At 41.8% G+C, this 14,838-nt stretch overlaps 1 protein-coding gene across 8 annotated transcripts in view; it reads left to right on the forward strand.

The window, feature by feature from the left end:
* The window catches only part of WDR7 (WD repeat domain 7), a 402,328-nt gene extending 396,180 nt beyond the window's left edge, over positions 1 to 6,148 (forward strand). For all 8 annotated transcript variants that reach the window (XM_073584827.1, XM_073584830.1, XM_073584829.1 and 5 more), the window contains one exon: positions 3,935 to 6,148. In XM_073584827.1, coding sequence (XP_073440928.1) covers positions 3,935 to 4,138 — 204 coding nt within the window. In that variant the 3' untranslated portion in view covers positions 4,139 to 6,148. The remainder of the gene's footprint in view (positions 1 to 3,934) is intronic.
* The last annotated feature ends 8,690 nt before the right edge of the window (positions 6,149 to 14,838 follow it).

The following is a 14,838-nucleotide window of genomic DNA, read 5'->3' on the forward strand; positions in this document are numbered from 1 at the left end:
TCTTCATTGTGGTGTTTGGAGATCTCCTTGGTCTTCATGGTGTTGTTTGGAAATCTCCTTGGTCTTCATGGTGCTGTTAGGAGATCTCCTTGGTCTTCGTGGTGTTGTTTGGCGACCTCCTTGGTCTTCATGGTGGTGTTTGGAGAGCGCCTTGGTCTTCATGGTGTTGATTGGAAATCTCCTTGGTCTTCATGGTGTTGTTTGGAGTTCTCCTTGGTCTTCATGGTGTTTGGTTAGTGGAGCCTCTTACTTAATGGTGGTGCAGCCTCTGTGGCCTTTCAGAAAAGGTGTGTATTATAATGGCAGGCAATGGGACACTTAAATTGCACACAGGTGGACTTCCTGTGTAGCAAAAGGAGTGAATACATATGCACAGGGCATTTTTTTAGCCATTTGATGCCATATATTTTTCTCATTTCACTTCACCAACTTAGACTACTTCGTGTTGATGCATCACACACAAATCGGATTACAGTTAAGCACAGGTTGTAATATAACAAAATAGGTAAAAAGCCAAGGGGGTGCATACTTTTGCAAGCCACTGTACATCTAATAGATAGATCCCTGTAAACACATTGAAGTGTAATGCTCCTTGCCTGCGGCCCATCTTCTGTAGCCCAGAGATTCGCGGCATAGGACTCGTTAATTGCCTCCCCGTCTGCTCGGACTTCCCTCTCGTGCCGCCTCTTTCCCCCGCTCCGTTTCTGAGCTATTACTAATGTAGGAAAATCAGTAACATTAGTCATCTTAAAAGGGCTATTACTCAAGATGATTTAAATTGTGAAAATGTCAGCGGTGCTTGTGCGCTCCCTGCTAGAGATGCTGTGATTTACACCCACTGACACCATCATGCCACGGAGCAAGAACAGAAAAAAATAGTAAATGACTTATATTCTTCCCCGGACAGAACTTGGAGCATAACATCTCTTCAGCGTCCACCGGTCAGCCATTAGTCACGTTAGCTATGCGCTGTACCGGGAGGATACTGCGGGGGTTAAACATGGTGTCATGGAACCTACAAATATATTCGTAAGGATGTTGTCTGAGCGTGTATATAGATGTAAACTTGGCATTAAACAGAAATAATGCGTCCCCAAGGAGGTAACAAATCCAGCTCTGCTACACCTTTTAGCGTTCCACAGTCGGTCCCCATACAATAAGCTGATCTCGGGGCGGCTTGCTGCTGCTGGGAACACCATCAATCAGTTGAGGTCTGCAGGAATATACAGAAGCAAGTGTTCAATTTCTCTGCAGTGCCTCCGCAGGAGAAAAGAAGTATTACAAGGTGGCCATTAATCCTCCAGACTGATGGACCCTCTTTGTAGCCGCACTGCATTTTAGTTAATTGCAAAGTGTTTGTATAAGAAAGCTATTTTACCCCTTGTTAAAAATCCTTTTCCATCCTCAGGAACAGATAGGATTTTATATTCTAGACTTCCAAATCGCAATATCATCCCTATGGCGCATGACGGCAACGAGGGTATCCACATTAAAATTGGATGAAGGGTTTAGGAGTTTCAGCTCCTTAACATGTGCCACCCTGTTTTTAAAGGGACCAAAAGTAATTGGACAGATTAAATAATTGTAAATAAAATGTTCATTTCTAGTACTTGGTTGAAAACCCTTTGTTGGCAATGACTGCCTGAAGTCTTGAACTCATAGACATCACCAGACGCTGTGTTTCTCCTTTTTGATGCTCTGCCTTCACTCTGGTGGTTTTCAGTTGCTGTTTGTTTGTGGGCCTTTCTGTCTGAAGTTTAGTCTTTAACAAGTGAAATGCATGCTCAATTGGGTTGAGATCAGGTGACTGACTTGGCCATTCAAGAATATTCCACTTCTTTGCTTTAATAAATTCCTGGGTTGCTTTGGCTTTATGTTTTGGGTCATTGTCCATCTGTAGTATGAAACGACGACCAATCAGTTTGGCTGCATTTGGCTGGATCTGAGCACACAGTATGGCTCTGAATACCTCAGAATTCATTCGGCTGCTTCTGTCCTGTGTCACATCATCAATAAACACTAGTGACCCAGTGCCACTGGCAGCCATGCATGCCCAAGCCATCACACTGCCTCCACCGTGTTTTACAGATAGAATCATAGAATCATAGAATCGTAGAGTTGGAAGGGACCTCCTGGGCCATCTGGTCCAACTCCCTGCTCAAAGCAGGATTCGCTAAATCATCCCAGTCAGATGTCTGTCCAGCCTCTGTTTGAAGACATCCATTGAAGGAGAACTCACCACTTCTCGTGGCAGCTTGTTCCACTCATTGATCACTCTAACTGTCAAAAAGTTTTTTCTAATATCTAATCTGTGTCTCCTCCCATTCAGTTTCATCCCATTGCTTCTAGTCTTTCCTTGTGCAAATGAGAATAAAGATGATCCTTCTACAATGTGACAGCCCTTGAGATATTTGTAGACAGCTATTAAGTCTCCTCTCAGTCTTCTCTTTTGCAAACTAAACAATCCCAAATCCTGCAACCTTTCCTCATAAGACAGGGTTTGCAGACCGGTCACCATTCTGGTTGCTCTTTTCTGAACTTGCTCCAGTTTGTTGATGTCTTTTTTAAAATGTGGTGCCCAAAACTGGACACAATATTCCAGATGAGGTCTGACCAAAGAGGAGTAGAGGGAAATAATGACTTCACGTGATCTAGACTGTATGCTTCTGTTAATACATCCTAGAATTGCATTTGCTTTTTTTGCTGCTGCATCACACTGTTGACTCATATGACTCAGATGATGTGGTATGCTTTGGATCATGAGCTGTACCACGCCTTCACCATACTTTTCTCTTTCCATCATTCTGGTAGAGGTTGATCTTGGTTTCATCTGTCCAAAGAATGTTCTTCCAGAACTGTGCTGGCTTTTTTAGATGTTTTTTTAGCAAAGTCCAGTCTAGCCTTTTTATTCTTGATTCTTATGAGCGGCTTGCACCGTGCAGTGAACCCTCTGTATTTACTTTCATGCAGTCTTCTCTTTATGGTAGATTTGGATATTGATACGCCTACCTCCTGGAGAGTGTTGGTCACTTGGTTGGTTGTTGTGAAGGGGTTTCTCTTCACCATGGAGATTATTCTGCGAGCATCCACCACTGTTGTCTTCCGTGGGCGCCCAGGTCTTTTTGCATTGATGAGGTCACCAGTGCTTTCTTTCTTTCTCAGGATCTACCAAACTGTAGATTTTGCCACTCCTAATGTTGTAGCAATTTCTCGAATGGGTTTTTTCTGTTTTCGCAGCTTAAGGTTGGCTTGTTTCACCTGCATGAAGAGCTCCTTTGACCGCTGTTTCCTTCACAGCAAAACCTTCCAAATGCAAGCACCACACCTCAAATCAACTCCAGGCCTTTTATCTGCTTAACTGAGAATGACATAACGAAGGGATTGCCCACACTTGTCCATGAAATAGCCTTGGAGTCAATTGTCCAATTACTTTTGGTCCCTTTAAAAACAGGGTGGCACATGTTAAGGAGCTGAAACTCCTAAACCCTTCATCCAATTTTAATGTGGATACCCTCAAATGAAAGCTGAAAGTCTGAACTTCAACTGCATCTGAATTGTTTTGTTTAAAATTCATTGTGGTAATGTCTAGAACCAAAATTAGAAAAATGTTGTGTTCTGTCCAAATATATATGGACCTAACTGTATATCTATCTATCTATCTATATATATCTACCTATCTATCTATATATATATATATATATATATATATATATATATATATATACATATATATATATTTATTTACTGCATGTGTTACATAAAAGACCTCTAGAGGCACTTATTGTTTTTTTTGTTGTTTTCTTATATTTTATAAAGTTTGACTGTAACATGGGCATCCATAAACTTTTAGCTAAAATCGTGTCACAGCGCAACCAAAATACTGATGTGTTTTTTGTGTCGTTTTTCTGACGCTTTTGGATTCTTTGTTTCCTAGATGAACACGTCCTTGCTGGGAAGCATCGGGATGCTGAACTCCGCACCTCAGCTGCGCTGTATTAAAACGTACCAGGTGCCCCCCGTTCAACCAGCCTCCCCCGGTTCGCTCAACGCCCTAAGACTGGCAAGACTCATTTGGACTTCCAACCGCAATGTCATCCTTATGGCGCATGACGGCAAAGAGCATCGATTCATGGTCTAGGGATGGTGCGGCTCGTGCCCACCCATTGCCCAACACTTTCCAAAATGTCTATAGCATGATCACTGCAGAAATTGGTGTTGTCATATCATACATGGGGTAGACTTTGCTGTGTTGGTGCTGCATGATTCCCCAGTAACGAGAATGGGAGTTCTTTCATGTACATAGTATGTGCGGGAGTTCCCCTATTCCTCTCTGTAAACCCCAATAGTGGAAGAAGCTTCCACAGTATACATTCTACTATGAAGCTGAATATTCTAGATATAGTCTGTATATAGTGGTGAGTAACTTTATAACATTGAGTGATATCATGTCTTCCACTCCTGACACAACCAGAGCTGCATTCAGAATTTTGCCAGGGCTGCATTCAGAATTCTGCCAGGGCTGCATTCAGATTTCTACCAGAGCTGCGTTCAGAATTCTGCCTGAGCTGCGTTCAGAATTCTGCCTGAGCTGCGTTCAGAATTCTGCCAGGGCTGCGTTCAGAATTCTGCCTGAGCTGCGTTCAGAATTCTGCCAGGGCTGCGTTCAGAATTCTGCCAGGGCTGCGTTCAGAATTCTGCCAGGGCTGCGTTCAGAATTCTGCCAGGGCTGCGTTCAGAATTCTGCCAGGGCTGCGTTCAGAATTCTGCCAGGGCTGCGTTCAGAATTCTGCCAGGGCTGCGTTCAGAATTCTGCCAGGGCTGCGTTCAGAATTCTGCCAGGGCTGCGTTCAGAATTCTGCCAGGGCTGCGTTCAGAATTCTGCCAGGGCTGCGTTCAGAATTCTGCCAGGGCTGCGTTCAGAATTCTGCCAGGGCTGCGTTCAGAATTCTGCCAGGGCTACCTTCAGAATTCTGCCAAGGCTACGTTCAGAATTCTGCCAAGGCTGCGTTCGGAATTTTGCCAGTGCTGCGTTTGGAATTCTACCATGGCTGCGTTTGGAATTCTACCATGGCTGCGTTCGGAATTCTGCCAGGGCTGTGTTTGGAATTTTGCCAGTGCTGCGTTCAGAATTCTGCCAGAGCTACATTAAGAATTCTGCCAGGGCTGTGTTCAGAATTCTACCAGAGCTGCGTTCAGAATTCTGCCAGAGCTACGTTCGGAATTCTGCCAGGGCTGTATTCAGACCTTATATAGCTGTCATCCCGAAAAGTATTTTTCCAAACTCCCCAATACACATCGATTACGATGGGGTCGGGCAACCATATATGTGTTCTCCTTGGGGTAAGAAGAATAAGCTTCTGCCAGACAACTCTGTCTAAAGCTTACAGAAAATAATGATTGGACATATTGAAATAAAACTGCCCAATCCTTCTCCATGCAAGTTAGATGATCAGCTTGTCCTCATGAAATCAGCAGTTTGTTTCCCACACTTAACTAATGAATATGCCCCCCTAAAGAAAAATCAGAAATGTTTTTGAATGCTGCTCCAGATGTGTTTGAAAGATCTCCTCTGAAAATTAAAGGATTGGTCATATTGAAATCCAGCTGCCCCATCCTTCCTTTCGCCATCTGCCGTTTTATTGTAAAGTCGGAACCTCACCATACACATCTGTAGATGTAGTAGGGGTTTTTTTTCCAACATTTATTTAATGCCACCTTAAAAATCCAGTGATGTTTTTTTGAATGCTGCTCCGGATGTGACTGGAGTATAGCACTTGAAAGATGCGTGTCTGTAAAGTCACTTGACATTCTATGTAGATAATATCTGGGTATAAATGGTGTTTGAAGGTGATCCTACACTAACGCGACATACTCCCCTGTTACACTTGGATATCTTACGCCAATCATTCCCGTCACATTCCCTCCAGCACTGCGTGGTTTTTGTATGACCAAATTGTTTACATTTAGCAACATTGAATCGAGGAGGCGTCATTTCCTTTCTGACCTTTCTTCCTGTGTTGTAAGTTGTCTTGGTTCTCTATCTGTGTATTTTTTTGCCATGTGATGCAGGTATTTAGCTTTGTACTTAGCGCTATGATTTATTTAAGATGATGTGATCCCGATTAAAGTATGACTGTGTTAGACTGTACATATGATGTTTGTTACATTTATTATGTATTGCACATCCCAAAGTCATGGTGGTTTGTAAAGTCAGACTCAAGTCAAGTATGCGGAGCTGTAGGAGGTGTGGAGTCTTTTCAGCAAATCCGCATCTTAAGCCCAGTAAAGACTCCTGATTGGCTAAGGAGATGTTTCCACCCCCTGCTCCACCGACCCAACCAAGAAACATAATTAAGGTTCACATATTTGTGTAAAGTTGGTTTTGAACAGCTAACATAAGAAAAAATTTAAAAAAACTTACATATGAAAGGTAGACTCACCAAATCCTGACTGATGCACTCGCAGGATGCAGCAGGCCTCCAGTGATAAAGTTGGTTTTGCAACTAATGAGGGACGTCCGATCCTATAAACTTTTACTGTTTGAACTTACACATTTCTGTCCCTACATAACTACTTTTGGGTCAATAATTCACGGCAAAATGGCCTCCGTTGTGCTGTTAATCATTATACAAAGATGAGCTCGAATCCTCCATACCTTAGAGGAGTCACCTGAGTCATATTCCCGTTTTCAGGGTCATACAGCCCAAGAAGTATCACAGAGCTGGTCCCATGTAAAGGAGGTAACGCTCCATAAGAGTGTTTTGTTTTTTTTTGTAGAGGGTATTTGGCTGTAACACTGTGTTTCTGGGTTTAGAAATATTTTGCCTTTTGTTACATTCGGTGGGTTTGAATTAATTGGGAAATCAAGTTATTTTCTTTGGTACCATCTGATTGTATGGATTAATTTCAGTCCTTTCTAAGAAGAATATCAAGCCCAAAAAATCTCAGGTGCCGAAAACAGAACTGAATAAAAGCGCCATATAATCAATGTTATTCTTTATGAAGGACCTGAAAGGGGCTGAGCCTGACACATGAATTATCTGCTTGGTGTCATGTTCCACCCACTCAGTCTCTGCACTAAACTTAACACGGGGAATCCTTCTTACCCAGTGTCTTCCTTTAAATCCCCTTGTACTAGTGATTTGGCTAGCACAGTGGCTCATGCTAGGTAATAAATTTTAGTGCACCTTAAGCTACGTTTTTGCATTTTAGACCACACCTATTTCCTCTAAGAACACACCCATGCGTAACTAAGGCACACCCATGTTCACCTAAGCCACACCTGTGCTTAACTAAGCCACACCCATGTTCAGCTAATCCACGCCTGTGCTTAAGCCACACCCATGTTCAGCTAAGCCACACCCGTGCTCAGCTAAGCCACACCCATGCTCAGCTAAGCCACACCCATGCTCAACTAAGCCACACCCCTGCCAAATGAGTAGGGTTGCAAACTTTAATTATTTTATTTTTTTTCCAGACACCCAGTAGGAAAATCACAGACAGACAACATAACAGACATATTGGAAAACCATAATAAATTATTAAAGTCCTAAGTGGTACATGTCTACGAGCCATAATTCTGATATGTAATCATTAGCTGAATTGCAAAATAATTATAGTCATAACATTTTCTCCAGCTTAAAAGTAAATAAATAAATCGCAGACTCATCATATTTTTTCACGGACAGACAGAATAATGTGTCCTGTTTTTATGGACTGTCCTGGAATCTTGGACGGTTTACAGTCCTGTGAATGAGTTGCAGAAAGTGTCTAAAACGCATGCGGAAATTAACCAGTCTAAAGATTAATGCAACATTATGCATCAAAGATAAAAAAATATATATCTATATTTATTAACGTCTCCTAGTTACCCACCTTCGTTACATCAGAACAGTACATGGAGGATCCCTTTAGATTTTAATTTTCATTTGTTTTTTCCTATCATAAATATTAGTGATCATTTTATTGAAATATAATTGTGTATAACATAAAATAAATAAGGTGTCTTCACCTTCTACGTGCTGCCCCCTACAGGTAGAATATTCTGGATGAGGAAGGTAGAACCCCCAAGAACAGAACATTACTATTTTTCTTCCTTTTGGATTATTGAGTTTTTATATTTATCGCATAATTATAGCTTCTACTCTAAAACCTTGTGGAAAATCGTATTTTTAACATCTCGCGCTGGTAGAGTAGTAAAGAGCTCAAAACCTCCCACCATGATGGGAATAAACATCAAATACATTTAAGATCTTCTTACCCTGAAATAGGCATGATGATGACCACGTGCTGCTCCGTACTCCCCAGGAACATAATTAAGTATATTTCATCTCCTACTATCTTGAATTAATCATGAAGTATACTGGATGCCCTGCTGTCCTGGAGTAGTCTTATAGTATACTTGCTGCTCTTCTGTCCTGGACTAACCATAAGGTATTCCTGGTGTCCTGGAGTGATCCTGAAGTATGCTGGATGCCCTGCTGTCCTGGAGTAACCATGATGATTTTTTTGAGTGATTATGAAGTATACTTATCTTCCTGTGCAATGTAATCTTGACCGAGAACTATACATTTTCCTGCAAATAGTAGTCAACAACTTCTGGATGTCTGAAGTCCTGGGGCAATCATAAAGTATTCTTGATGTTCTGGATAAATCAACAAATATACTTTGTCCTATAATAATCATGAATTACTCTTGACGTCCTGGAATAATCATGAAGTATACCGGATGCCTTGCTGTGCTTGAGTAATCATGAAGTATACTGTATGTCCAGCTGTCCTGGAGTAATCATGAAGTATGAAAACGATGTCTCCTGCAGAACAAAAGAAAACCATTTTGCAAGTGGCATCAGAAATGTTACCTTATGTCCTCCTCATTTCTAGAAGTAATCATCAAGCCTACCCTGTGTCCTCCTGTCACTGAGTTATCATAAACTCTAACTTATGTGCTCTTGGTATGTGGCTATCATAAATTTTATCCTTTATCCACAGGTCTCAGAGTTATCATAAACTCTACCTTACGTCCTCTTGTTTCATAGCTATCATGGATTCTACCCTATGTGCTCCCATCTCGGAGTTAGCATGAACTCCACCCCTTGCCCTCCTTACTCAGAGTTCCTATGGACCCTAGCATATGTCCTTTGGCTTGGAATAACCATGGTCTTTACCATATAACCTCGGTCTCAAGAGTTATGATGATCTCTATCCTATGTCGTACGGTCTTGGAGTAACCATGGACTCTACCCTCTGTTCTTCTGTGTTGGAGTTATCATGAAGTCTACCTTTTGTCCACCCATCTTCGAATTATCATTAACTCTGTCCTCCTGAGTTATCATGAACACTTTATCATGTCCTCGGTCTTGGAGTAATCATGGGTTTTACCCTATACCCTCCAGTCTAGGAGTAACCATGACTTTACCCTATGTCCTAAGGTCATGGAGTAGTCATGAACTTTACCCTATGCCTTCCATTCTTGGAATAACCATGGACTTTGCTCTCTGGCCTCAGGTCATGGAATAACCATGGACTTTATCTATGTCCTCAGGTAATGGAATAACCATTGACTTTATCCTATGTCCTCAGGTCATGGAATAACCATGGACTTTGCCCTCTGGCCTCAGGTTATGGAATAACCATTAACTTTACCCTATACCCTGCAGTCTTGGAATAACCATTGACTTTGCCCTATGGCCTCAGGTCATAGAGTAACCATGGACTTTACCCTAAGACTGGAATCCATGGTTATTCCAAGACTGGAGGACATAGGATAAAGACCAGAGGACATAGGATAAAGTCAGTGGTTAGTACATGTCTTCCAGTCTTGGAGGAACCAAGGACTTTACCCGATGTCCTTCTGTGTTAGAACTTTACATTATGTCCTCTTGTCTTGCAACTATCATGAACAGTAGCCCCATGTCCTCCTTGCTCAGGTATTCATGAGCCTAAAATGTATTCAATGTTCTCTTGTCCATTAGTAATAATGGAGTATATTTGATGTAAGGATCAATCATGAAATATACTTGTACTCCTGTGCAATATCTGTGACATTCCTTTTTTAGAATTAACTTTGTCACTTTCTATTCAGTTTTCAAAACCAATATCTCCTATTGAAAAGACTTGGGGCTTAGTGGTTGATCAAGGACATGGTTGATCACCAATTAGCGGTGATGAGAAGAAATCATTAAACTTTCCTTTCAGCTGTGTGACATTTATGAGAATTGCTTCTGTAACCTGCTCAAGTCATATCTTCTGTCAACTTCATAGTCCAGAAGATAAAAGCCAATCTCTTGTCGTGGCCCTGCTTTACTGTATGTCCTACACTGTATTTTATTTTGTTAGGAGGTGATGGCATCGTAACCATTCGAGAAGCCTTCATGTTCCGTGGCCTTTTTGAAGGCCTCATGTTATTGTGATGAGGCTTATCCTATTTTTGAGGATTGGACATATATATTAAGGCTGCCACATGTTTACGTTAGTGTCAAATGCTATAGAATCTCCAGAGACACGCGGTCCTACGACTTAAGAATGCGGAGGAGTACGAAGTAAGTAGTAGATGGTCATGTCATAACCGAGAGACATGATTGTTTTTCTCCAAAGTAATTACTCGGCAACACAAAAAAAATCAAAAATATCACAATAGAATAAGCAATGAAGCTCAACGTAAAAGTCAACATTAATGTACATGTTTTTATCGGCTTGCGTCCCATCAGATCGTGTCACTAGAATGATGGGTAACACGGTACAAAGATATACATCTTCCCTGTATTAGAATGATGGGGTATCCGAACAATTTTTTGTTTTGCAATTTTTTTTTTATAAATAATCCCGTTAACCAAAGTTTATTTGGCTTTGTATTTACCCCATTATTTCTTTAATTTATGTCTTATTTTTATCCATGAAATATGTTCTAGAGATCTTTCACCCGAGGACAAAATGTCCACCATTTCCGAGCCAGACGTGCACCTTGGCTCCAAGGAGGAAGCGGGAGGTGGATGGCTACAATAAGGCTCCAAGGAGGAAGGGGGAGGTGGATGGCTACAATAAGACTTGCATCACACTTAATCTCAAGATTGAATTGTTCCAATCTATTCTCCTTTCCGCCTTTAACATATGAAGGATCTTGCTGCCCCTGTGGACATTAGGTTGTCAATGGGGACCACCAACAAATACTAGATGCATGTAGGGTTTCCTCACTTCCATATGTAACCACCATGTTTTCACACTATTCTTATCTACTTGGTTGATTATGGAGGATTTTACGTGGGGTCCGCAGCTGAATCCAATGCATATAAATCGGGTTTACACACTCTCAAAAATTAGGCCGCTTCGAAAACAAGCACCAGGCTACATATTTTCTGCACATTTCACATGGAAAATCTGAGAATTATCCACAGTGAATGACAATGGGCTAATGCTTGAGCAACTCTGTAAAGAATATTGAGTATAGGTTTGAGACATTCTACCTTCAAGCGCAGACTGTATAATAGGGCCATCCAGGATAACAAAAACATGGCTGCCTTCTTCCAAAAACAGACCTTTGAGCTGTACTGCAATACCAGACACAGCCCATGGACAGGTGTGGCGCTGTTTTTGAAATACAGCGACCATGTTTTTCTAATCCTGGACAAACCCCTTTAATTTTATTTTTTTTTACAACTTTATCTCTTTGCTGCTCTTATCACAGTACGATTTTGTTGTTGTGTTTGGATGTGTAAATGTAGAACGTTTCGGGTGGCTTGACATGGAGAATTTGTGTTGGTGGTGTCATGCCGTAAGAAATTATAATTTGTGTCATTGTGTGTTGTAAATGAATATAATTGCCAGAAATGGCGGAAATGATATAGATCTGTAAAATGCTTGTGTACATATTTGTGTGCAATAAAACTGGATCTAGAATCACTCGTGGACTGGTATCATGATTATTATAGATACCTCCTGGGGGAGAAGTGTAGCCATGAATGGGGTCCGTATCTATCCAAGGTGACGGTTGTGGACCAACCGCTTAGCATCACTCTTTTAACTTTCTTTTCTTACTCCAATCCCCACTAACATAACTGTATAGTAGACACGTCACTGCCTCCATCAAGATCAACACAAACAACTTCTGTAGTTAAGATTCCCATTGACTACATTGTTCTTCTCTCACTTCAAAACACATCTGAGGGTAATTACTGTGTTAAATGGCTACACCGTGAATGTGCACATCGCACGAATACCAACATGTATGCCGGCCCATTTCTTCGGTATCGCTTTAATGTTTTGCGCTTTGTACATACGCTGCTCAAGAAAATAAAGGGAACACTTAAACAACAGAATATAACTCCCAAGTAAATCAAACTTCTGTGAAATCAAACTGTCCACTTAGGAAGCAACACTGATTGACAATCAATTTCACATGCTGTTGTGCAAATGGACTAGAAAGCAGATGGAAATTATTGGCAATTTTCAAGACACTCTCAATAAAGGAGTGGTTCTGCAGGTGGGGACCACAGACCCCATCTCAGTACCATTGCTTTCTGGCTGATGTTTTGTTTTGGTCACTTTTGAATGTTGGTTGTGCTTTCACACTCGTGGTAGCATGAGATGGACTCTACAACCCACACAAGTGGCTCAGGTAGTGCAGCTCATCCAGGATGGCACATCAATGCAAGCTGTGGCAAGAAGGTTTGCTGTGTCTGTCAGCGTAGTGTCCAGAGACTGGAGGTGCTATCAGAAGACAGGCCAGTACACCAGGAGATGTGGAGGGGGCCATAGGAGGGCAACAACCCAGCAGCAGGACCACTACCTTAGCCTTTGTGCAAGGAGGAGCACTGCCAGAGCCCTGCAAAATGACCTCCAGTGGGTCACAAATGTGCATGTGTCTGCACAAACTGTTAGAAACCAACTCCATGAGGATGGTCTGAGTACCCGACGTCCACAGATGGGGATTGTGCTCACAGCCCAACACCGTGCAGGATGCTTGGCATTTGCCACAGAACACCAGGATTGGCAAATTCGCCACTGGCGCCCTGTGCTCTTCACAGATGAAAGCAGGTTCACACTGAGCACGTGACAGACGTGAAAGAGTCTGGAGACGCCATGAAGATTGATCTGCTGCTTGCAACATCCTTCAGCATGACCTGTTTGGCAGTGCGTCAGTAATGGTGAGGGGTGGCATTTCTTTGGAAGGCCGCCCAACCCTCCATGTGCTCGCCAGAGGTAGCCTGACTGCCATTAGGTACCGAGATGAGATCCTCAGAAGCCTTGTGAGACCATATGCTGGTTCGTTTGGCCATGGGTTTCTCCTAATGCAGGACAATGCCAGACCTCATGTGGCTGGAGTGTGTCAGCAGTTCCTGCAAGATGAAGGCATTGAAGCTATGGACTGGCCCGCCCATTCCCCAGACCTGAATCCGATTGAGCAAATCTGGGACATCATGTCTCGCTCCATCCACCAATGTAACGTTGCACCACAGACTGTCCAGGAGTTGGCTGATGCTTTAGTCCAGGTCTGGGAGGAGATCCCTCAGGAGACCATCCGCCGCCTCATCAGGAGCATGCCCAGGCGTTGTAGGGAGGTCATACCGGCACGTTGAGGCCACACACAATACTGAGCATCTTTTCCTTGTCATGAGGCATTTCCACTGAAGTTGGATCAGCCTGTAATTTGATTTTCCACTTTGATTTTCAGTATCCTTCCAAATCCAGACCTCCATGGGATATTCATTGTGATTTCCACTGATAATTGTTATGTTTTATTGTTCTGAACACATTCCACTATGCAATGAATAAAAATTTGCAGCTGGAACATTTCATTCAGAGATATCTAGGATGTGGTATTTTAGTGTTCCCTTTATTTTTTAGCAGTGTACAAGGGCATGGATCTCATTTTTGGCTTATGCATTGACTCTCTATAGCTTTTTAAGGAAAGGTGTTGAAACAGTCAGGTCAAGAGTCCTACTCTCACCCCGCCCCTTTAATTTTGTGGACTGATGGCACATAGCGAGAAGAAGCACAAGAGTTAGCAACCATCCTGATTGGGTGCACCTCGCCATGGTGGGATGGTTTTTATGCTTTTTTGATCAAAATAGTATGAACTAGGTCCCCTATGTTATTTACACATACTATTTACTATTTAGGATATATGCTCACTTGTTTTTAACCTAGGTTCTGTATGCGAAGAAATGTTGTCCAATTTGATCCAAACTTAACGATGAAAGGATATGGACGCATTTGAGAGTAGTTGTTGGGGTTTTTTTAATTACTTTTAATGAATGTATTTAGGGGTAAAAATATTTCAATTGGATTTCATTAAAAATGTGCTTTCTATCCCACATTGCTGGCTGCAGAATTAAGAGAATCTATCAAGTTAGCGCTTTCTGACCAGATACTTGTATCTCTTTTATCTAGCTTTTATTGAGCCCTTCTCAGCTGATTTATAACAAAAGTCCATCTCTTTACTGATGTGGTCTGTGGTCAGAAATCATCTGGGAGAAGCTAAAAAAAAATTTACACATATACAGTGGGAATAATAAGTATTTGACACACTGCCGATTTTGCAAGTTTTCCCACCTACAAAGTATGTAGAGGTCTGTAATTTTTATCGTAGGTACACTTCACCTGTGAGAGACAGGATCCAAAAAGAAAATCCAGAAAATCACATTGTATGATTGTTACATGATTAATTTGCATTTAATTGCATGTAATAAGTATTTGATACAATAGAAAAATGGAACTTAATATTTGGTACAGAAACCTTTGTCTGCAATTACAGAGGTCAGACGTTTCCTGTAATTCTTGACCAGGTTTGCACACACTGCAGCAGGGATTTTGACCCACTCCTCCATACAGATCTTTTCCA

The sequence above is a fragment of the Dendrobates tinctorius genome, unplaced genomic scaffold (assembly GCF_039654945.1).
Source record: "Dendrobates tinctorius isolate UK_male_01 unplaced genomic scaffold, ASM3965494v1 ptg000085l, whole genome shotgun sequence".
Lineage (NCBI taxonomy): Eukaryota > Metazoa > Chordata > Amphibia > Anura > Dendrobatidae > Dendrobates > Dendrobates tinctorius.